Source organism: Poecilia mexicana, unplaced genomic scaffold (assembly GCF_051168715.1).
Source record: "Poecilia mexicana isolate PSO_F unplaced genomic scaffold, ASM5116871v1 scaffold_15, whole genome shotgun sequence".
Taxonomy (NCBI): domain Eukaryota; kingdom Metazoa; phylum Chordata; class Actinopteri; order Cyprinodontiformes; family Poeciliidae; genus Poecilia; species Poecilia mexicana.
Window position 1 is genome coordinate 24,513,115 of NW_028263384.1, and position 24,429 is coordinate 24,537,543.

At 39.5% G+C, this 24,429-nt stretch overlaps 2 protein-coding genes across 3 annotated transcripts in view; both read left to right on the forward strand.

Moving 5' to 3' along the window:
- The first annotated feature begins 1,942 nt into the window (after positions 1-1,942).
- Positions 1,943-9,080, forward strand: LOC106914893 (visual pigment-like receptor peropsin). The gene is made up of 6 exons (XM_014982076.2): positions 1,943-2,130; positions 2,805-3,010; positions 5,503-5,602; positions 7,304-7,408; positions 8,190-8,413; positions 8,497-9,080. The coding sequence occupies exons 1-6, from the start codon at positions 1,992-1,994 to the stop codon at positions 8,953-8,955; spliced, it is 1,233 nt and encodes a 410-aa protein (XP_014837562.2). The 5' UTR covers positions 1,943-1,991; the 3' UTR covers positions 8,956-9,080.
- A 2,372-nt stretch (positions 9,081-11,452) lies between these two features.
- Positions 11,453-24,429, forward strand: part of vit (vitrin) — a 32,715-nt gene continuing 19,738 nt past the window's right edge. The window contains exons 1-10 of one of the 2 annotated variants that reach the window (XM_014982061.2): positions 11,453-11,624; positions 19,240-19,327; positions 19,553-19,618; positions 21,178-21,334; positions 21,411-21,544; positions 21,629-21,706; positions 22,294-22,479; positions 22,933-22,977; positions 23,763-23,801; positions 23,896-23,946. In XM_014982061.2, coding sequence (XP_014837547.2) covers positions 19,297-19,327; positions 19,553-19,618; positions 21,178-21,334; positions 21,411-21,544; positions 21,629-21,706; positions 22,294-22,479; positions 22,933-22,977; positions 23,763-23,801; positions 23,896-23,946 — 787 coding nt within the window. In that variant the 5' untranslated portion in view covers positions 11,453-11,624; positions 19,240-19,296. The remainder of the gene's footprint in view (positions 11,625-19,239; positions 19,328-19,552; positions 19,619-21,177; positions 21,335-21,410; positions 21,545-21,628; positions 21,707-22,293; positions 22,480-22,932; positions 22,978-23,762; positions 23,802-23,895; positions 23,947-24,429) is intronic. The other variant, XM_014982066.2, reaches the window with a different exon arrangement.

Here is a 24,429-nt window from a genome sequence, read left to right on the forward strand (position 1 = left end):
AGGAGGTTTTTGCATAAGCATCTCCACGTTGTCCACATTAACCTAAAACCAAAGAAGATTCTGAATGTAATTTTGTTCCTGTAGACTGCTGAGGTTAAGCTGTGTCATGAAGAATCCTCTCCTTTGAATGAGCAGAGACTGGGTTCCTTGTTAGCTGCTGGACAGGTGACAATTAGGGTCAGAGCCCTGCTTTCCTCTTGGCTACGTCTGGCTTTCAGAGACTAAAAGGGTTTCATGAGGAGGACTCGGAAGCATTGAGGCATCTGGCAGCAGCCCTTCCCTCCACATCCTGAGGGCCAGCAGAGCTGCTGTGTGGCAGGGCGATCAGGAAGACAAGGTGTGCACTGTAAGCTAAACGCACATGGAGGGCGGTGGCTCAGGTTCCCACTTCGGTAGATGCTCCACCACAGAGAAGCTCACTGTGAAGAGGAAAGTGGAGGAGGGGAAATGTGTCGCAACTGTAAGCTTGCAAGAGTGTTTTAATCAATAACAAACGTCTAGCCTCATTTGGATAAAATGAGCTGAATTTCATCTTTTTCAGTGTAGTTACGTACATCATGTGGTATTGCCCCACATGCTGCATCCCTGAAGTGCCAGATGCTCCAGCAGTGACATCAGTGCACAATGAACTTGGCGCAGCATGGATAATCCTCATCATTTGACACTTCAAAGCTCCGTCACAGTTGAAGTGCAGTCGCCGCCTCCATTGCTTCATGTGAATGGAATCGATTAGTAGAAGTTAAATATATGTCTGGAGAGATGGCGAAGCTTCACGGGACGTATTCCTGAAGTACAGAGACATTTTGCTCTGAGTGATTTACAGAACCAAAAGCTTATGTACTGTTCATGTTTGTCAACGTGTTGCTTCATTTATTATAGGTCCAATCATGAGGCCCAATCTTCATTTTGATGTATAAAAAGATCATTTAACCCCCGTTAAAATGTGAAATTTATGTGACGTAAAGAAAACAAAACAACCGTAGTCTACGTTCAACAACAAGGCCTTGATACGGGGTCATTGTTTAAAAATGGTGTCTATATTTAGTCAAGCTTAATGAACAAGGTGTGCTCTTCTCCAGTGATCTTTTGTGTAAAAATCACTGGAGGTTTGTGCTCCTATTTACTATGGAATTAAAATTAAAGCAAATGTTAAAAAAAAGAAGGTGAATTTTTGGGCTGCACCTAAGATTTTTGCATTTTAAGAACATTTTGATAAGTAAACATCTTGCTCTAAAATGAGTCCATCTGCACCAAGAGCACGTGGTGTTGAGTCAAATAAAATTTACTTTCACACCTGATCATCCATCTAGGTACTCCACCTGGTTTATTATACAGCTATAACCCTCCCAGGTAGTAGAAAAGGTACATTTCTACTTTCTCTTTTTTAAATTTAGGATATTGCAATGAGTTGAAAACATGTTATGTAGTCCAAGAATTTACAAAGAAGCTTAATCAGACCAAAAATAATTATGATAATGAAGTTGACAGAAAGCAAATGAGAAAATTGTGGAGATATTATATTGCTGGTTGGAGTGGATTCGTTTTTCAAATGATGAAGCTGAAATAATAAAAAAAAAAAAAACACACCAGATTAAAAATAAAAGGCAGGTTGGAATTTGATCAATAGCTCAAAATTTCTATCTGTTTAGACTTTACCGATGTCCTTTGATTGTCTTTGATTAATCCTGGTACTTTACCTAATTAAAACTAAAACAAGTGACTCTATAAGGCTTACTGGATACATTGCTATTGACAAGGATTTCCACCCAAAATCCCTATCTTCTTAGTTGTAAGAAATAGATAGGATTACCAGTCCAGACATCGGAACAAGCGAGCAGGCAGGTATTAGTGACTGTGTCTAAGCTGGATTTAAAACCAACTGGCCAGTCATCCCTACTGGTGAACGACGGCAGTATCTGCAGGAAGCAGTGGCGAGCAAAGCCGTAGTCGAGGACAGAAAGGATTCATGCCGAGGCATCAAAGTTCAGGCCATGGAAATAACGCTGAAGGGTTTTCCACTGAAGGTGGTGAATATTCCATGGAGGAATAATAACCTCAGCACTCTGCATACAGAGGCTCCTCTCTCTGAACAAGGAGAAACCATCGTTGGAGTCTACCTGTTGGTGCTGGGTGAGTCAACGACTGTCTAACCTTAGTGACAGGCTCCTATTCCGCAGGTGTTCGTGTATTGAAAGATGAACCATTTTTCCTTTTCATTGAAAAAATTCAAGCAAACATTTAAACAAGCAGGGGACAAGTAAAGTTCAAAGTGCTTATAACCAAAAAACGTCACACAGTAACCAATTATGAAACAAGCAATAAACATTACATTTTGTCAAATGTCATCAAAATCAATTATACATATTAATGTTCCAGCTATTATTCAAAGGGAACTCTAGGCAGGTTGGTTTTAGTCTTGATTTATAGGAACTTTGTGTTTTATCTGATCAAAGTCTTAAAGTCCAGCCAAGCAGGTTTTTTACGTGAAATGGCAAATTTATCAGTTCGTCTACCTTAACATCATCTGACTATAAAACCCACAGTATAAATATGCTCATGGTAAAATGGACACACATGTAATTTATGTTGTATAAATTATGCAAGTACAGCTCATAATGACGTGGTTTGTTGCTAGTCAACTACTACACCAACAAATGATTATATTTTGCATTATAAAACATTAGACAATGTGTAGCTTTTCTATTGAACATCATCTATATTTGAATATATTTTACCAATCTAGTTTTACCTGCACTATCAGATAAGATAGTCCTGAAAATATCTCTGATATTGCTTCTTTGCAGGATGGCTTTCATGGTTTGGAAACAGTCTGGTGATATTTGTCCTGTACCGCCAGCGGGCCTTACTCCAACCAACAGATTTCTTCACCTTAAACCTCTCCATTTCTGATGCCAGCATCTCGGTGTTTGGATACTCTCGAGGAATTCTGGAAATCTTTAACATCCTGAAAGATGACGGGTATCTGATCACGTGGATCTGGACTTGCCAGGTAAATGAAATGTAAAAACAAATGCTAAATAAGCCAAACAATTCCTTGTGTTCTGGATTTTTTTTTCTCTGCTAAATCTCAAGCTGTGCTATAGCAATGAAGTTTAATAACAATTAAAAAGGTAAGATGTTATCATACAATGTTCTGAACTGCAAACAACATTATGTGCATTGTCTATCTTTCCCAGTTAATTCATTACATTACAAAACAGCAGAGGTTTTACCATGAATAGAGCATGTGTGCGAGTGTGTGCGAGTGCATATGCAGGGGATTTTGGTACTCGCCATGCAGGCTAGAGGTTAAATCTGTAATAAGATTAGCATGTTGGAGACCTTTAAATGGGTAAACCTGTCCTAGTAGAAGTTCAACAACCAAATGGAGAACTATTAGGAGCTTTTCCCTCGATTTTTCTTTAGCATATTTTAACCTTTTGCTCAAATTTTTCAACACAATTGCAATTTCCATCTAAAAACTTAATTTTAAAAACAAGTCTTATGTGTGTAAGCAGTGAAGTGCGCCATTCATCCCTGTGTTTTCTTATCCGCTCGCAGCCACAGCTCAAAATTAAATTGTTGTCATTCTTTTGCCTGGAATTCAAGCAGGCTATTTTTCTTGCTCAAGGCTTTCTCTGGAGGAAAGTTGGGATCCGTGCAGGAACGTCAGGGAAAACTCCCTGAAAAATCATAGAAAAACAAGGTGTTGAAAAGCTGTAGCGTGCCACTCTTATCTTACCTTCCCCTGAGAGGCGAGCTGAGATGGGGGTGGTAGTCAAAATTAAAAATAAGGGTACACTCCAAAAGCAACACTTTAGAAAAGGAAAGAGCATGTGAACAAGCATGTGAGAAGCAGATTAGTGCACGAAACGTGATGTGACCAGAACAAACCCCAGCCAGCTCTGTGTATTTGCACCTTAGGAAGCTGAACTGGGCTTCACAGAGGCAAACATGCAGCATAAAACATTAAAGTCATAATTTATTTTTCTTTTGATTCTTCCTACATATGCAAGAAACTAGCTTTGAATTAAAACCCCAGGAACCAGAGTGAGTGAGAAAGTGGTGATGAGTGCGTGTAACTGGATTAGTACAAAGGAAGATCAAGATAGTAATTAGCAAATGACCTCAAATGAGGTGTGTTACCTGGAAGTGACTCAGCAGGGAGCCGGGTGTTGCACAGTCGGAAAGAAATGGAAACACCGCAACACCTTTCAAGAAGGGTTGTAATTCAGAGATATTCGCCCGCAAACAATATATAACCCAAAGTTTACATCAACACCATTGGCGGTAAAAATTGATGACCACGGTTTGTGTGATACAACGCAATAATTCTGTTATCTATCATCCAATTCAGTTCACTTTTTCTGTTCATCTTAGTTAGCCTGAGTATTTAATTTAAACGAGGGATGTACAACAGACTTTACAAGAAAGTAAAAAAAAATTAAAAAGCTGATTGTAGGAGCAATACAGCATCACTAAAGCAGACATAATATACCAAAACGCCAACATAGCTTGATAAAGTTATTTCCTCATGTTTCTTTTAGCCGTCAACATGTTATCAACATGTAGGTCAAAGGAAAATGGGAACGATTTCTTCCTGGTCATTAAACTTGCTATACTTTAAATAACAATGTGTTAGAGTGAGAAAATAATTTGTTTTGTGGATGACCGTCACCTCGATTGCTGTTATCGTTTTTGATTAGGTCATATTTTGAAGGATTTAGCTGCCGGAGTTGGAATACAGTAGAATCATTTTAAAACAAAAAAAAATTCTTGTTTTAGCAAGATTTATATCCCTATAAACCAAAGTATGTTCATGTTTAAAAGAGAAAGGTCACAATAGTAAAACAGCGAAACCTTGCAGGATGCTTACGTGTCATCAAGAAGAAACAGAGTGAGAAGATGAAAGGAGCCATAATCTACTTATTATAGCAAAAGCCATAAAGCTTCACTTGTCAAAGTGAAAAATTGTTCTTCGTTTTTGGGCATTGATGCATGGACAGATATGTTTGCATAAAATTTACAGTAAAAAGTTGTATTTTATTAAATATGCTGGAGCTGTTTAGCTGTGAGCTTTAGCTTTTTTTTTTTTTATTAACTTTTATTTAGCAAGGCGAGTACTTAATGATTTCAAAGATCTCTTTTGCAAAGTGTTCTGTCCAAAACAGGCAGCAACAGTATTGCAAAAAACACAGATTCTAAACATTTCACATGTAACAATCAAACTATTTAACTATTAAGCTGAAAGATAATGCATTGGGACAAAAAGTAGCTACAAGATATAAAAAGATTATAAAATATAGCAAAAGCACCTGCACTGCAATGTGGACACCTTTAACTTTGGGAGAATAATCAACCAAATTATGACCTACGGTAGCATCTGACTGAAGAATGATGCAAATATTGGGTCTGGAAGGATCAGATCTTTAATCTGGTGAAGACACTGTAAAGATGCCATGCAATAAATGAAATAAATCCCCTGTGTCCATCTTCTTCCAGGTAGACGGCTTCCTCACGCTGCTCTTTGGCCTTGTGAGCATCAACACCTTAACAGTCATCAGTGTCACCAGATACATCAAGGGATGCCACCCGCAAAAAGGTCAGAACAAACTTCTCAGAGTGCAAGTGTGAAAACACAAAGAGGGCCATCATGGCTGCCTCCTTCTCATTCCACTGACCTCCTCTGACAGAAAAGCCTGCTTCTGTTTTCATCTGGGAAAATAACTACCATTCGTCTCGAGCCATTCCATTTATATTTCTCCAGTATGTTATTAAGACAATTTGAGGTGACATTTTCTATTTTTGAGACTACATCCGAATGTCAAAGAATGTCCTAATTACATAGAAATGAGGGTGAAAAACTGTATCTGATTTTACGTAGTTGGCGGTTGTTTTTAAAACTCTGTGACTGTAAACTGTGCCCATTAGTGGCGAGTGTGGGATATCACTAGTTGCATTATATGCCATAATACAGCCATTGAAAATGACTAACCTAGGTCTGAATAGAGCAATTTAAACAATCTAAGGAGCAAATTAACCACCAGGTATGTGAGGTGAGTTGGTGTGAAAGCTACAAAAAGCTCTGAGTTTTGGTACTTACAGTTTTACAGATGTATTTATATCTCTTGAACTTTTACACATTTTTGTCAAATTTCAACCATAAGCCTCTATTTCATTTGGATTTTATGTGATGGGTCAGCACAACACAAAGTAGTTGTCCGATAATTTACCAGATAGATCAGAAATGTATTTGTGGTTAAGTTTAATGCAGGTTTAGCTTACAAAACAATATCTCAGCCTTTAAAACATACCATAGAAAGAATATAGCTGTCCATCTATAGTGGCAGGACGGGCAATGGCAAACAGAAATTCTTGACTTTCTTTCAAAAATGGTTTTCTTTTTGCCACTCTTCCGTAAAGGCTAGATTTGCAGAGTAAAAAAAAACACTAATGTACTTCCTTGTCCTGAGCAACAAACATGTGGTCAAATGAGACCAAACTAAAGCACACAAAACACTGTGTAGGGTGAAAAACACAGCATTTCCACAGCAGAACATTATGCTGTCAAGAACAGCCTCCCTTATTCAGTTAATTGCAGGATGGACAAAGGTAAATCCTGCAAGAAAAGCTTTGAGCACAAAATCTAATTGCGAATCTGTAGGAAGACTTTCAAATTGTTGTTCAGAGATCCTCTCAGTCTTACTTCAACTGTTTTGCAAAAAGAATGGGCAAAGAGTTCAGTGCAAATCTGTATGAGAGACGGAGGAAAAAAACTCCAAGTTCTGATTTAATTGAAGGTGTTCCCTCAAAGTATTGACTCGGCAAAAAAAAATGGACTCTTTTTATAACTTTAAAATGTTAAACAAAATGGGGAACCTTACTTTCCATTAACAGATAAGCATAGATTTGTGTTAAAACTGATAAAGTTTGTGACAAAATATTGAAATGTCTAAGGTCTATGAATACTTTTGCAGTTCCTTATAGCAAAGCTCTGAAGTATATTTTAGAACTGCAAAGAAAGAGCTGACCTTTTCATAGTTTCCTCTGATCGCAAAAATGTGTGTAATTGTGTCCTTTTCAGATGTTTGGTAAAGGCTGTCAATAAAAGACTTCATTGTTCAACAAATGTCAATGAGAGTGCTGACATTCATAACAAGTAACAAGAATTTTCCTTCCTTCAGAGCCTCTCACTGTTTCTGTTTGCCAAAAACATTTAACCTTTAAGAACTAAAAATCAAACTCATGAACTACGTATTGTTGTTTTGACATTGCCTTTTCTTTTTGCTGTGTATCGTTGCAGCACACTGCATCAGCATCAACACCATTGCAATATCCCTAATTTTCATTTGGACCGGAGCGCTGTTCTGGTCTGTCGCGCCGCTGCTGGGATGGGGCAGCTACACAGGTCTGTTCCAGTTTGAAACCTCACCAAAATGTAATGTTTTTTTTGTGCCCACTTGCGTCTATTTTGTACAAAACTGTTTTCTATCAATGTACTTAGCCATTCCTTTTTAGTTTTTCTTGGTAGTTGGGTATTTTAGGGACAAATAAAACTAAAAATGTTTGAGTCTCACTTATAATTTCATTTAATTGGGATTTTTTCCCCCCCCTTTCTTTTCCTTTGATTTTCGTTTGGCTCACCTCCCCCCCTTCTACAAAATATGACTTTTGGGCATTGGGTAGCTCAGTTGGTAGCATTTACAGAGGATATAATCCTCGACGTGGTTTTCCTGCGTTCAATTCATGGTATCAGGCCATACGCTGCATGTCTGACTATTCTCTCTCCATCCTCTTTCTTGTCAAATGACTCTTCACTAAAAGCCAAAAGTGACAAACATTTAAAAAAGAAATATCACACATTAGGATCCTTGATAAAAAATATATATATATAAATGACCTCCTAAAGCTAGATCAAATTAATTGGAGACATATAAACCCATTTCCTCAACGAGTATTATGAGCACTTTAAAGTACTAAACCAGGTATGAAACATTACCACAGTAGGAAGGAACTAAAGCATGGCTGGTATGAAGCAACAAAAGAGAAAGCACAAGAGAAGTTATAATAACCAGTTCCTGCATGGTCCATATTCAAACTAAAATAACAACAACATCAAAAGAGGATATCAGTTCATCTGTAATAATTACTGAGCTACAGCCTGATTGTCTGCATCTTGTGTTTTGCAGATCGGGGTTATGGCACCTGTGAGGTGGACTGGTCCAAAGCCAATTATTCCACCATCTACAAGTCTTACATAATCTCTATCCTCATCTTCTGTTTTTTCATCCCCGTGATCATCATGCTCTTCTCCTACATATCTATTATAAAGACTGTAAAATGCACAAATGCAATGTCCGCTGATGGTTTTCTCTCTGCGCGACAAAGGAAGATGGAAAGAGATGTCACGAGGGTAAGTCGAATGTAGAATCATGACATATTTGGTTGCAGAAATTAAAATAAAACCATAGTGATTTTTTATCCCCCCCCCACTAGATTTCTATTGTAATCTGCACTGCTTTCATCATGGCCTGGTCACCGTACGCGGTGGTCTCCATGTGGTCGGCCTGGGGCTTCCACGTACCCAGCACCACTAGCATCGTCACCCGCCTCTTCTCCAAGTCTGCCAGCTTCTACAACCCACTCATATACTTCGGCATGAGCTCCAGATTTCGCAAGGAGGTCTCACTGCTGTTTCCGTGCATTCCAGAGAGCAGGGAAGTGGTGCATCTGCAACACTTTAGAAACATCAAACCAAAAGCTGAGAACTTGCTCCAACACACATCGCTTCCTGCCCAAAGACCAGAGGCGAAATATTTGGCAGGAGAGCCAAACGGGTCCAACCCTGACAGCGACTCAGGGGTCAACAGTCCTCCTGAGACTCCTCCTGAGATCTTCCACATCGATGTGCCCTCACACATTGAAACGTCAGAGTATTGGTGCGACAGACTCTAAGACTGTTTTAAACCAGCAGTACAAGGGTGGGATTGACTGTTTTTTGTATTCTCTTCATCTTACCCATGTTCATAAACAGATGTACCCATGTTTGGCATCAGTACGTGCACTAATAAACAAGTTTTTGAAGGCTCAAATTATATTTTATATTTTTGTTTCACTACATCAGTCTGAAAGTTTTTAAGACCCAAAGACGAACAGACTTGGATGACTTTCCTGGTACTAATTAGAACTACTTTGAAGTTAATTAGTCTGCCATTCACCTTGCAAATAAATCATACCAGAATCTTCTAGTTAGCACTAAAGGTCACGATCTTTCCAGGAAGGTATAACCGGCCCGCCTAAATCCTTTTTGGAACAATCCATGAAATGTGGAAGCAGTAAAGTGCTGAGACATGAGATCCGTTGTATCATCTGGAACCACTGAACCATCCTTGACTTGACTGAAGTATCTGATGGTGTTATGCAGTGCACCCTCGAGGGTGCTCACACGCTAATCTCACATATACGCTGCAGATAACGCGGTGTCCAAAAAGATGAGCAGTTTCACATCTCCATTAGTTGCATCGTCACCGTGTCGGCCAGCTAAAATCAGAAGCAGAGGGGTTATGTTTTTACAGGAAATCCAGCCCAGAGAGCTGTGAGTTACAAATTTTCTATGTTTACAACCTGTCAAAAGGATGGCAGGGGTGTAAGAGAAATGAGTAACCCTGAAACTCAGTCCGCCCTCTTGGTCTACTTGGGGCAGAGGGATCTAATCTTGAATAAAGCTCCCCAGTGGCTCCTGCAGAGACTGTAATAGCGCACACAATGAGCTCTTTTACAGCAGTACTTCAGACTTGTAGCTTCAAATGGCAGGCAAGCATCCACAACACCTTATGCACCAACAGTCTGCATAAACCAACTATAGCTCAGGATTTGGGAGTCATGTAAGGCTGATATCAAGTGTCGGGTGTTAGGAGAGGTAGGGTTAGATACAATGGCTGGACAAAAGGTCATTAACACCAAAGTGACCGTGGATATGATGTGTTCGCAAAACAACTCTGAATTGTCCTGTATGGTGGAACTAGACCAGAACTAGGAAGGATAGAAGATAGCTAGTTTCACAAGCTTTCATTGGGGAATACAGTTTATAGAAAGTCTCAATCCCCTTTAGGATTAGGATCTGAGAAGTTTCAGAGTTTAAATCTCTGAACCACTTAGTTGTCCCTTTGCCTCGTACTTATGCCCTTTGTCATGCCCTATTCTACTGCTGAATAGTTTGGCAAAGGTGCTGTTGGGAGACGTTTTATATCTTGTTTTCTTTCTAGCTATGTTTCTAGGCAAAACTCATGGATGAATTATCTCAGGATGCTTATTTCTCTGCATGACACAGGACTCAGGGTACCGTTCACCTTATTTCCTGGGAAGTATCCTGACCACATCCCCTGGAGTTCAATCATTATACTTCGTACAGAATGTTAGTCTGACTTAAAGTGGCTTCTTTGATCCCTTTCTAGACATTTGCACCTGACTGCTGCCATTCCTTATCAAGCTCTACAGGAGTGGCAACTCAATCCTTTTGCTGAATCATCGTCACGAGACGGTCCTGACGCCTTCTGGACTCTCTTGGGTACTTTGAAGATTTTTTCACAACAACTCAAATTCTCTCATTGAAGTTCCTGAAAGATTGATAAATGATGACTGGCAGCATGACTTTGCTTTTTAATGCAAAGGGAAGAGGGCACTACTTGCTTACTTGGAGATAATCATGGTTACCAAAAGCATTGACTGATCATAATGCAATTTACAATACAAACTTAATTTTTTGCTTTTTTCTGAGCTAAAAAAAAAGCAAACCTAATTTCTGACTAATGTTAGGAAAGTGTGATTTTAACTTCCAATGAACACAGGGACATTGATACATAAGTAGACCGCACCAACCCATGGAGTGGAAACCAGACATTAGTGTCTGGACTAAGTTGTAGATATATTTGAAGATCATCTGCATAGCAATGAAAAGCCATGTGTGTGTGTGTTTTTTTTTTTTTTTTTTTTAACCCTAGTAGCAATAAATAAATAAATAAATAAATAAAAACAGAATTGGACCTAACATGGAACCTTGGGGCACTCCGAATGAAAAGGGGGGTGTAAAAAGATCGAAGCTGTTTGTGCACTAATATTCTAACAAACCTTTGAAGCCTTCACAGAACAGCTGGATTTATAATGAGTGTGACTGTTGCACAGTAAAACACGAGGTCTGGAATGCAGATAACTGTCACACGTTTCAGATTTTCCATTTTGTAATGAATCCCTACTTGGTGTTAGACTGTCAAATAAAATCCCTTGATGTTGCAGTTTTAACGTGACAAAACGTGAGAGGACATGAATACCTTTGCAGGCGTACGCTGCCTCTCTCCTCTCCTCACAGCCGCGCCGATCTGTGGCTGGGTGAAAAAACCTGAAGTGGGACGGGCAAACCATGGGAGTGGGGATGGAGAGGGGTAGTGGGGGGAACAACTCTGCACCCATCCTGCTCTCCGCTTCTAATCAGCACAGTCATCCAGTTTGAAGTGAAACTCCAGGTGGAAGGATCGCTGCTCCTCGGTTCATCCAGAGGAGGAATACCAGGAAAGGATTCCGCATGGGATTACGTTTTTAACGCGGACCGGATTATATTACCTCCTCAGGTAAAGGCTTCTTCATTGCTCTCCGGGGAGGAGGTTTTCAACAGGGAGCTGAGAGAAGCAACTCCAGCACGCTGGAGTTGAGTTTCTGTGGCATTTGCGTGGCTTGAGTGAATTATTAACTTGTTAAATGATGCATAATTAGTTCATTTGTCAGAGGATCGATTTGCAATTGCTCAGTGATGCGAGTCTTTGGGGAGTTTTCATCAGCATGGGTGGAAGTTTTGCCATTTTTAGTAAATAATTTATTGTGAAATCTATGCTCAGATATACATACTGCTTAAATAAACTTACAGCTGCCTTGGTTGTGGTTCACCTTGACATCAATCTGCAGTATGCACTACATACTTTCACTAATAACAAGTTAAAAATATATATTTGTCCTATCAACTCACCTGAAACTTTATTTTAAGTTATTTCCACCTGCAACAGAGAGGAAATTTTCATCTTCAACTAAGCTTGACATCTTGTTATACATTCTCCTGATTCTTCTTCTTGTGTTGAAGCAGGATTATTAGGTGCAGGTGGTCTCTGTATAACATGTCCAGCAACAAGCTGCAGCTTGCATTGAGCTGATTGCCAAGAGTTAAAATAATTCAGCCTGTGAGGAACTCAATAAACAAATCGTGTATCAAAAGCAGCAGCAGCAGGAGTGACTCTGTAGAGACTTGCTGGAGTTTGATTTTCTTTCTGCTTGTTGTTGCAGCTTTTTGGTCCATTAAAAATGTTTGGAGCACAGCACTGACACCTGTGGATGGTGGGTTTTAACACTTCCTGGTAATGTGTGTAAAGAGTCTGGCTTCAGGCTTGCTTTCACCCAGGAGCAGGGTTTTACCGAGTTCTGAAACAAGTTCCAATCCCTTCCAGCTATTAACCCTCAATGCATCTGCGCTGGCCACTTCAGAAAATTAATGTTTATGCCAAGCGGGGAACACAACTCCTCACTTTTAGAGTTAGGCTGCATGCAAAGATTACACTAAATCGATGAAACATGCAATTATAATTGCCCACAATGTGTTTTTGGAGCTCATCATGAACAACCACTTGAACAACCACTTTGTAAGACATGTGTGGTCTCCCAGCCCATATCGTCCACATCCTGTTTGCAGTGGAGCTTCCTTTCAAACACCTGCCTGATATGGGTTCTGCTTTCTTTGATTTCTGTGGCTAGAAGTTTCTGATTTTTCCTAAAAGAAAAAAATAACAGCTGGCATTTTCATATAAAAAAAATCTGAGCTTTGTGAAACCATTTAAGGTTGTGGTGCTTTTCCATTCTTTTCAAATCCCATCACTGATTGTCAATGGTGCTTAGGCATGGACTTTGACTAGGCCATCCTAACACATAGATACATTTAACTTTAGCCATTCCAATAGCTTTGGATGTATGTTTACAGAAGACCACCAGTATTCATGGGGGTTGGAGATCACAGCATATTGTGAATTCTTGAGACCAGAGTTGCACTGATTTCAATTTTCTGGCCGATTGCCGATTTCTGATCTTTATAAAGCCTGACAAGTCAATTCCAATTACTGCCAATATATAGCAAGAAAGCTGCTGAGTTGGCAAAAGTGGGGTGACTAATGTTAACTGCAACAGGACAGTGACTGATTTTTAGACCTTTGCTGAGGTAGATAATCTTGGTGGATAATATCGGCTTTATATGTAAGTATCAGCCTGTCACTGATCTCCCGAAATTAAGAAAATTGGCCACATAAATTGTCATCCCTACTTGAGGCCCTTCGTAAAAACGCTGATAACTGTCTATTTCAATAGTTCAAATATAAAATATTTCATAATATGCATTAATATGAAGAGTAGAAACCATTACAGTCTTGCTCATCTCCGCTCTTTGGGGTACAGCTAATAATCCCCAAGGAAAATAAATGGCTCACCAGTAGCATGGCAAGTAGCATTGGGCTATATCCCAAGAATATCTTACATATGTTCTATGAAAAAATCTATATGTGGATTTTCTGCAAATAATTTGAGGTTACTTTTCACAGAAAAATCACAAAGAGATGAACCTGCCAACAGGAGGGTAGGGCCCACTGTACTGTGATTTGCATTGTAAGGTGAACCTCTGCAAGACGTTTTCTTGTGGGATTCATGTGTATGTAGTTCCACCCATCTTCCCATCAGCTCTGACCACACTCCTTATTGATGAAAATAATCCCAACAGCATAAAATGTGGTTCATCGTTGATAGTGTTTGTTTAGCCTCATGTGCATTGCTAGTTTTCATCACACACTGCACTTTTCCTGTAGGGTTTTAATGCTTCCCTGCTTAAAACACCCAACTTAAACAAATGGGTCATTAGGAGGCCACTGCAGAAGACAGTCCAGGTCAAAAATGACCAGCCTCTGGAACAATCAGTGCTCCATTTAAGGAAATCCAGCAAATAAGAGTCAGTCATTGATTTGTAGCATTCACATCTCCTGGAAATGTAATTGTGCCATTGACTTTGCAGCAATCCCTCATAGTGAGCATGCATGTAGTGACAGTGGAGAGTAAAAACTTGACTTTAACAGAAAGAAACCTCCAGCAGAACTGGAGGATTCACCACAGGATGAAAGACAGCGCAGTAAAAGCTCAGCCAATAGGAGAGAGAGACAGGGTTAAACACTGAAACAGGGTCCAGTGTATCATCTATAAGAGGAAAACGTTGAGTTGTTGGCAGCAGCTCCATGAAGATGTCACAGCTGAAAGAATATCAGACCAGATGCAGCTTCTATGATTCGTATAAAACAAAAACAAACATAAAGTTAAAAGTTGAAATGATGACAAATAATGCAAAAGTGGAGAGTAGTAAGAGAATACAGCAGAAAAAGGAGAGGCCGAAGTCTATGGCAGTGTAACTAATGAGGTCACTCAGGATAACTTAACCTAAGCTCAATGTGAAACATATTACAATTACAGTGTAAAAGTAATTTATTACAGTGATAAATAGCAAGTTTAATAAACACCCAATAAGCTGTACTGAACTTGTGTCTGGTTTGAATTAATTTGCTGAATGCTTGGGTGCATGTAAGGTTGCATTTGAACCTTCAGGATCTGCTCTCCTCAGATCCTGCAGGAAACCCCTGGGTTGTTCAAAGAAAACATCATTTTCTCTTTGTGTAATTACTCTTTTTTTCCACACAAATTAAGTAGCCTGAAATTATTGTTATTTTACTGTGATGTCATCCTTCTCAGCAGAGGTGCAGCTCGACCAAATTAATGCTTCCTTAGAAGCAATTACTGAAGGTAGCTCTACATTTAAGAAACCCTGGGTTTATGATTCCCTGTGAGGCGGCTGGGTGTTCAGGTGAGGTCTGCTGCGCTCCTGTCTCATATCTCCGGCTCTCTAGATGCACATATCTGTTCCAGCATGTTCACAGTCTGCTGCTATCCACTGTGAGGACAAATTGCAGTCCTTTTTCTCTAGCAGTCATCTGAATACCTGTCAAAGCTTGGCGCAGTGGAAAAAAACACGTCAGTTCTCACAAATGCTGCAGCAGGTCATGTTTATAGTTTCCGACAATCACTTCATACACGCTAATAAAAGTTGGGAAATGCTTAGGTTTTCTTTTTTTGGATTGGGGGGTGGGACCAGCAGAGATTTCAGGGAGTTTCATTATGCATGCATTGCACCACAAGATGACTCGTTGCATAGGTGACAAGCTAATTGTTTTCTTCTTTTTTTAATTCTAATGTCAAATTGCTGCAGGTTATAAAACATATTTATTTATTTTGAGCAAACAGCACTTTTAAACATTGATGTTCATCTCAGTAAGTACTAATAATTTGAAAAATTGAGGTATTTTATTAATTTAATCCAAAAAGTTGCAGTTAATGGGTTTTGTGAGGTTGTTGAGGTTGATTCACTTGTAAACTGTGTTTGAACTCCGGAGAAATCCCAGTTCTCAGCCTTCCTGGAAAGGCTTACTCCAGTCAAACATCAGATTTGACTGGAGCAGTGTGTTTTACCTCCAGTTTGTTTAACAGCTCACCAGGCCAGGAGCCTTGGAAAGTTGCTAAGAGACTAATTGGAGTTTGGTTATTCACTCTTGATGTGCTTTGTAGAGCTTCAGGAAACGTATAACTATTTTCCTCAATGCATTCTGAAGAGGTGCTGAAATATTGGGTAAAGCAGTGATGCTATGAAGGTCTTGCAGTGAAATGAAGGCTAAAGCTGCACATTCACAGCACAAAATTGTTCCACGTGTGGTTGGACTCCGCCGTGTCAGCAATCCTGTTTGTGGCATTCAAGGACCTTTAAGCATAATCATGAATATGAGGGTGTCTGGTTCAGAAACCTCAGGCTCTGATCTTTTGTCTTGAACTTTTTGTAAATTATGTGGATATGCTGGTGTCTTTAAACCATCTTCTTTAGAGAACAATTAAGGTTTTTACTCAAGTATGAAGCAGCCAGGATGAAGGTCAGCTTCTCCAAGTTTAAGGCTAAGGTTATCAACTTGAGAAGGTGGACTAAGGTCATGAGATGTGAATCACGACCAAAGAAATGGAGGTTTCTGGACTCAACCCCAGAAATAAGGCCTGGATTTGGTTCAGAGCCCCCAGGTCGCTCGTACTGAGTCAGACTCAGCTGGAGGTTTCTCTGGAGTCAATGTAGAATCAATGACTCAGTGCAATTGGCTTTCTTCTGTTGCTTCTGTAAATGCTTCTGTTGCAGCATTTACTCCTGGATGAGTAAATGCTGCAAGCCAGTGACTCGATGCAATCTGCTGGGTTCAGTTGGATAGAAAACTTTTTAAGCTACTTTGAATAATGGATGAAGCATATTGCACTGTTCGAAAACTAGGATCAACTGAAATGTATCTGTGATTGAACTGAAAAAATTAAATCCTGCAGATTTTCATTTAACCATTTTTTCCCCCGAAATACATTAAAATATGCAAATAAAATAAACATTTTATTGCCTAAAAAGCAATGACACAGCATTATTTTAGTGTACATTAGATTTTATAGATTAACTGATTTTTTTTTTTTTTTTTTTTGCATTAACCAGTTAGCTATTTGGCGTCAAAAGGTGTAGAAGATTTTGTTTTAAACCAGGTAAAGCTAAAATTATGCCACTCTGTGAGTTCTGGTTAAAACATATTTACGGACGAAAGTTGATTTTTCTTATCTTAAATCCAAAATGTGCATATTATTTATACAATTTTGCTGCTTTGAACTTATTGTTCTTTCAGCAAATATCTTTTTTTTTGTCTTTATGCTCCAGTTAGCGATTAATTGATCATTAATCCAATTAATCATTTCCACCCTATTTGCCAGCAGGAGCAACTGAACAGTAAAGCCCTTAAGAGAATGTTTTTATAGTTGTCTCATGGTGCTATGAGCAGCTATAGCAAATATCCCATAGCCTCAGTGTCCATATCACACTTCTGCATGAAGCAAACATCAGCTGGACTTGCTGATGGGGTACACACATGACGCCAGGCTTTTACGAGGCGCTCTCACTGACAGACTCTGTGTGGTGAAGCGTTTTCTTGCTGTATGTCAGTGTTCATGATTTGCTGTGCAGTAATAGAACTATAATGACACATTATGGTGCATGGAGCAAAGCCTCAGCCACTCGCCTCCTAACACGAAACACGGTTCTACAAGTGTGCTTAATGTTCGTACATGTGTGTGACTTCTGAATGACAGATGCCGAGGGAGGTTTTCTCCTCGCCGCAAACAGATTGTATTTCTAAGCAGGATCCAGCTTTATGTGGTTGTCACCCTCAAGCGCATAAACCGTCTGAGGGCAGTTCTCCATTCCTTCCTCATTAGATTATGTCTGTGTGCTCTCTAATAAAGCTGATTGCATGGATGTTAGTGGGCGGATTTCTTTAGGCTGTTTATCTCATATGTTTGAAGGTGAGATTGCGAATGGCTAAAATACTGTCTTTACCTCAAATGACTGACCTTTGAAGTGTAACAACATGACTTATAATAAGACAAATGCTAAACAGGTCATTCTGAGTACAACTCGGCTCTCAGGGTGGTTTCAGGCTGCAGAAGGTCTTTGTTTGGTCTTGTTTCCTGCAGAGTAACTGAAGATGCACTGATCAAAGATGTATGCCTGATCTACAATTTTTGTAGAGCTATAATCTGCTTTGTTAAAAAGAAAAAAAAGTTATTTTAAGTCTTCCTGCCGTGAGGAATCGTCCTTTATTTTTATCATGATCAGATCACGTCGCTTTGCGTGTGAGAAAGCAGTTCCTGTAAAACAAGTTCGTTTTGATTTAGTGTCTTGTATTATTGATTTTGAATGTTTAATTATGCAAAAAAAAAAAAAAAAGTAAATAACATAATACTATAATCACAACAATTTCACCAGGACAAAACACAATTATAAAATATTGAAATGAAATAAGTACATTAAACAAATAAACAAGTAAATAAAAGTGCCTTAAGTCTCGTGAACAATAATAAAGAAGTCTAAACTTGTAATAAAATTGCTCACATTTAGGCACATTGAGCTTCTGAAAGATTGTACAGCTGCAGTTGAGCTCAAAAATCATTTATATGCTCAGATTTAGATTTAAAATATTTCTTGCACAACTAAAAAGATTGTTTCTGATAGAAAATGAGACAGACGTCTCTCAAAAAATGATATAACTATGAAAAAGGAGTTGAGAAATAATAAAAAAAAAACTTTTTATTTACATTTTATTTTAAAAATGCCATTCTGAATATTATTTAGCCATATTCAATAAGTTAGATTATGTGTTTATATGATGCCCATTAAAATTACCATTTAAAAATAACAACCATACTCAAAGGTTATATCGCTGTGATTAAGCCAAAAAACTGTACAAAATATGTACATTTTGTCTGTAACCTGGCATCATCTTGCATGTCATGTTTTTTTGGTCCAACCCTGAGTCTTTAAATCCAAAGCCTTCCCACATAAACTGTCGTCTTTGTTTATTTAACGCTGCCTCTGCTGCAGGCACCAATCATTTTGTCTCCTTCTCCATGTAATACAGTTGCAGTTTCTGCCTTTTCATGCCCAACACAAAGACATCATGTCTACCTTGGGATGTTCTGTACAGACAATACACCACTCAGTACTCCCCGGGGGGATGTTTATCCTCTTATGTGAAGACGTTGAAGCCTAATAAACCTGAGGTCAGCCTTCAAAAGGAACGGAAGAGAGCATAAGAGAGTATGAAATGACCAAAACTGAAAAAGTATAAATGGAGAAGGATTGAAATGTGACGAGTAACTTCTAGAACTTGAATTAACACCAAACCTGTGAAATATACTTTCTTTTTAAATGGGTTCTTGTATGCCTGTTCTTCCATTGACTACACTTTATACTAAAAGCAACCAACTTTGGACATTGTTCCCACAGTAATGACTTCCACACCAAAGAGTGTCGAGGTCAGCATTACCTGGTACCACTTGCATATGGCGATGCACTGATCAGAATAAAACTCATATTTTTACAGTCAAGCAGAAACTTTACGCATAAGCTGCAGCACATTTATCATTGCATCTCCAGATATGATGCTTTTCTTTTTCTAGAAAGTTTGTTGTTTTTTGTTTTTTTTACACTAACAAGAAAAACATGAGCTCAGAAGACAAAAAGTAAACATTTGCCTTGTTTCCCTTCTCTGCAAGGTGGAGTGGTAATTCAAGAACATTTGGCTGAGCTGCTGAACCAGAACATCATTCATCATGATCAGATCCATTACTGTCATCTTCTACGGTGAGAAAGCAGTCTGTCTATTCCATTACACTAATATTCCTGTTTTAAATTGTTTCAGTCTTGTCCACATTGTCTCATATCGCCATAAAATTCAGATAGCAGTAAATTTTCACCGTCAAGCAGCAGCATCTTTTCTCTTTAAGAGATTCTGTGGGCAGAAAAAAATGCTGATAATTATGTTTCTGTGCCTGCTAATATGTCAAACGCCCTCTTCTTCACCCACAGCGTTCCTCTTGTCTTGGGCATGCTGGGCCAAGCCTAATGGATCAAAGAGCAAGAAACCAAAGCAAGGTGATCATCTTCATCAGCAGTCAAAAGCCTATAATCTTCAATCCTTTCAGTTTTATTATGTGCCCCAAGTTTCTGTGCTAGCTGAGGTTCACAGGAAGGTGAAGGTTGCAGCAATAGCTCCGTCTGAGTTTGATTAAAGTCCACTGGAAGCGTTAAGAGAAAATCTGGTACTTACTGGCAATGGAATTGCTGCAAACATTTTTAAGGTAAAATAATGACATGCAAGCAAACACTCTGTTCAATTCAAAAATACTTGATTTATTCCAAAGGGAAATTAAATGCCATACCTCAAATCATTATCCTGGTGTATTGAAAGAGTTGTTGCAGATGGTGATGCTGTGAGCAGGAAGGATATCCAGTAGCAGTAAGTCTTGTAACAAATCTCAAGAGGCCTCTGACTGAAGACTGTTGTTGTACGACCATCTCATGACTCTCACAACATGCTAACAAGTCAATATTCAGGCAACAGAGACTATATTCACAGTAATACATCCTGGATGGCACCATCAGTTGTTGCTAGTCACTGCTAATCTCTATCAACCACAGAGATGTGATGTTTCCTCGTTATGATTGATGAAAGAAATGGTTTGCTATTTCTTCTTTTCTCTGCTCTTTGGTCTTTGGGATCATAGTTACAGTTTTATTTTAACTTCTGAGCTTCTAATCTGCTGCTCCCAGCTGTAAAAAAAAACAAAAACAAAAAAAACATTGTTGCCATTGTTATGCTCCACTACTGTCTGAATGTAAAAATTTAAGAGCAAAAATATTTTCTACCACACAGCATCTAAAACCAGAGGGAATAAGTGTCCAAACATACAATGACTGAAGCAAAAAGACAAAGGTTGAGTCCAACATGCTGCCACTGTGAGATGCTGCAGTTCTGGAGCAACTTAAAGTCAAATTCAGATGCAGACTTCATGGCCAGGCATGCCATGGTTCATTTTCGGCTTTTAACGACGCCGCTGATCTGTTCTTTTTCCAGGAAACCAAAGTTAGTTTTGATGTGTGTTTCGCAATATTGTCGTAAAACCTAAATGTGTCAATGTTTGACCCATTCAGCTAACTGAAGGAGATGGATTAATACTCCCACTTGTGGTGTGCACCAGAGCATGATGCTGCTGCCACCGTGCTTGACAGCACAGTAAAGCTTTCGGCCTGATTCCTCCAAGCATTCTTCTTGTTATTGTTGCCAGAAACATTTTTATTGTCCGTGTGGGCAGACTCAGATTCCGGTCGGGCTTGATGGGTTTGGTTTTGGTTGGTGCCCTTCCATCCATTATGGTGTAACTCTGGTGACTCTGGTGTCCCAACAATTCCCAGGTCATGGGAGTGACTCCTAGAGTGTTCCTGGTCATTTAAACCCATTTTTTGTAAAATGTTAAACAGTAGGGAAATCAGAATTAGAGTCTAAGTTCCTCTCTCCTGCCAGCTCTGTAGATTCTGTGTTGATACTAAAATGTAGCAAAATATACCACATTTCCATAGAAATGTCTACATTATTGTAAAGCGATGTGATTTTCTTTTTGTATCTTTCTGGTATTTTGTTGTCCGTCGTCCAGTTGTTCCGGATATAGAGTGTGACGTCCGAGCGGGGAAGATTAACCTCCCAGAGTTCATTGCCAAGTGTCCAGCACACTGTAAAGAAACCAAGCAGCAGGTCTACGGGACAGGTGTCTTCGCCTCCATCTCCAGCATCTGCAATGCAGCCATCCATAGGTGTTTGGACTGGGAAATGAATATTGCCAAAACAGTCTCATCATGGTTTTATTTGACAAGCATGTTGTGTGCACAGTGGAGTCATCACAAACGCAGGGGGGAAAGTAATTGTGAGGAAGATGGCCGGGCAGAACGTCTACAAAGGCAGCAACTCTAACGGGGTGCGGTCACTGTCTCTACCCAAGTGGAGGGAGTCATTTGTGGTCTCAGGTACTGACGCAGAATTAAATATTTTTGAAAATCAGTTGTTTAGAAGAAATTTGTTGAATAAAAGCTGAATTTGTCGTGTCGCAGTTGGGAAACCAAAGAAAGGTGTCATCTACCCATCCACTCTGGACTATGCTCCTTCAAGACCAACCTACGTGAAGACGGGTATGAAAAGCATCTTCACGCTATTACCATACAGTTTTAATGCATTATATTTAGTTTTCATTTTGAATAGAGAAGATCAACACATATTCATATTTTAGAATGGCCCAGTCAAAGTCCAGTCCCAAAGAAATATGTGGAAATATTTAGAAATTGATGCTCACAGACACAATCAACACAAGCTAATGGAGCTCGGGGTATTTTAAGCAAAACAGGTAAAAATTTTGGTCTCTGGATTAGAGCTGAGACAATTAATCAGATTAATCACGATTAATCGATTACTGTAATAATCGTCAACTAATTTAGTAGTAATCAATTAATCATTAATACATTAAATGTTAAAGGCAGTATGCTCTTTCCATCTATTTGTTATGACCCTGCTAGGACCACCTGTATTGTCTGGTATATTTCGGGGTCAAAAGGTGATATGGAAACATCCCCATATTTGACTCTGGCATGCTGAACCTGGATTTGGATTGCTGCAGTCTGCTAAGAACGACAAGAATGCATTACAACACAGAGGTTACACTGTAGACGCTCTCATCCATTCTCCTCATTTGTGACTGCCTTCATTTCTTCTCTTTTTCCAGGTCCAAAAGACACCAAATTAGCTGCGCTCACGACGCTGCCGCCAACAACAGCACCTGAAGCCACCACAACGACCCCTGAACCGACAACCACAACTGCTCCCACTACCACCACCACGACCACTATGCCTCCGCCACCACCCACGACAACCAAAGCCCGGGCCGCAGTTCATAAAATCAGGGACGCAGGTGAATAACACAAGCAGATAAAAACATTTATGAAGGTAAACGAGCAGCCTGCCTCGTCTAGTCTAACTTGCAGCGTGAGCAGCTTATAATCAGAGCTTGCAGCTTGCCGCAACAAGCCTTCTTTTCTGCAATGAGCGATGATTAGTGCCAATTACAACTGTAATTGTGGAGCAATTACCGCTCCTCTGTGATGAAGTTAATGCAGTGTAGACTGTTTTAACTGTAGCTTTCATCACTGATTAAATAAAAACACAATCACTGAGACTCTGCGGCATTCTGGACGGCGGTGCCGCTACGGTGAGGAGACAGTGCCACCGTATCTTAAGGTATGCGTTCAAATGAGATGGGCAGAGGGCCAAATAGGCTGCCGAGCGTTCCCTCTCCCTTTCATTTTCTGTAACATTATCTTCCTTCTCTCCACACCGGCACACCATTTGTCTTTCTTCCATCCAGGCAGCAGTCACCCGTACCTTGCCCATGTGGCTGCCGCAAGTTCGAGTAAGTGAAGCAAAGCAGCGAATAATTGTATGTAGGAGGGATAGCATGAGGTGCTACAGTGGTGATAGTGCATTCTGGGTTACACAGAGCCTCGCAAAAGTAGCTTCTTCACTCAACAACCACAAACATTAATGTATATTATTGGGGTTTTAAGTGGTAAACTAACATAAAGCAGGGCATAATTTTGATGTTCAGTAATCTGCTAAATGTGCCTAGAGTCTTGTTTCCACTGAGCAATACGCTACGGGTTGGTATACAGTTTTTTGTCTGTTTCAATTGGACCGGCCTATACAGCCGACCCGTACCTCACCATTCTTGCGCCCCCTTCAGTTGTTGGTCCATAAGATAATGGTACAGCTAGTGTGGAGCTACTGACATCACACAACAGTCCATTCACTGGGGAACAGAAAAAAAGTTACTGCTTGTGGCAAGTTATACTAGTGCGACGACAAATGTGGCGCACAAGTATGATGCGTTTGGGTTCAATCCGATCCGCACCAACTCCCGCTGTACTGCTTAGTGGAATAATTTTACTTTCACTTTACAGTTTTGTGGTACTTGTTGGTTTATCACACAAAACCACAATAAGTGGAGACAGGACATGGCATTACAGTGGTGAGCTTTTGGAAATATCACTTGTTTTGTTTGGAAGGTCGTGGTATCTTCCACACTTATCAACAAAAAGCTTTATGTAAAAAAAAAAACACCAAGCAGTAAAATCATTACAGTTTGTAATATACATTTTTATCTAAATGTTTTGTGAATGAACTGTGTGATTGGTGTAGGACAGTCACAGAGTGCCCAAGGAAAGAGTCCAAGCCAAGGTGGGTAAATACACTTCAAGAAGTTCCAGCTATTGAAAAATTGATCACACACAAACATTTCCAGTCTGACTAAACCATCAAACCATCTCTTCAGTGTTCAGAGGTAGCTCCTACCCAAACAGGTATCCACAGCGTGCCAGCGCAGGTAAATCAACTCAAAAATCCAACCTGCTAACCTCTGCTTTTTAAAAACATAATTGTTCCTTTTACACTGACCCTCAGACACTTTTCTTTTGTTTTTTACCTGTGCACTCTGCATGCCGTCTCTGTTCAGTATCTACCAAGCTACTTGACTCGTATTTGTTGCAAATCAGAAATGGTGATTATGGTGTAATCTTCAGCTCTGTGGGTCATGTTCCAACTTTCACAAATATTGGAACCCCTGGTAAAGATGAATGTAAGGACTTAAAATAAATTCACCTTTTATTGCAATAGCATAATGATGCTCTTAAGAATCCAACCAGAGTGGATTACACAGAAACTTATGTTGTAACCACATTTCAAAGCCACGTTTTGCTTGAGTAGCATCAACATCATAGAAACCTTTTCTGGTCTCAGGTGTGTATTCATCCCGAATATGCCTAATGTCGCTAATTTGCAACATATTTAAATATATAGCTGTTTCATG

Coding starts and splice junctions, on each gene's coding strand:
- LOC106914893 (XM_014982076.2), top strand. CDS start 1,992: ATGGAAATAACGCTGAAGGGTTTTCCACTGAAGGTGGTGAATATTCCA. Junction 3,011..5,502: donor CGTGGATCTGGACTTGCCAG/GTAAATGAAATG, acceptor ATCTTCTTCCAG/GTAGACGGCTTCCTCACGCT. Junction 8,414..8,496: donor TGGAAAGAGATGTCACGAGG/GTAAGTCGAATG, acceptor CCCCCCCACTAG/ATTTCTATTGTAATCTGCAC.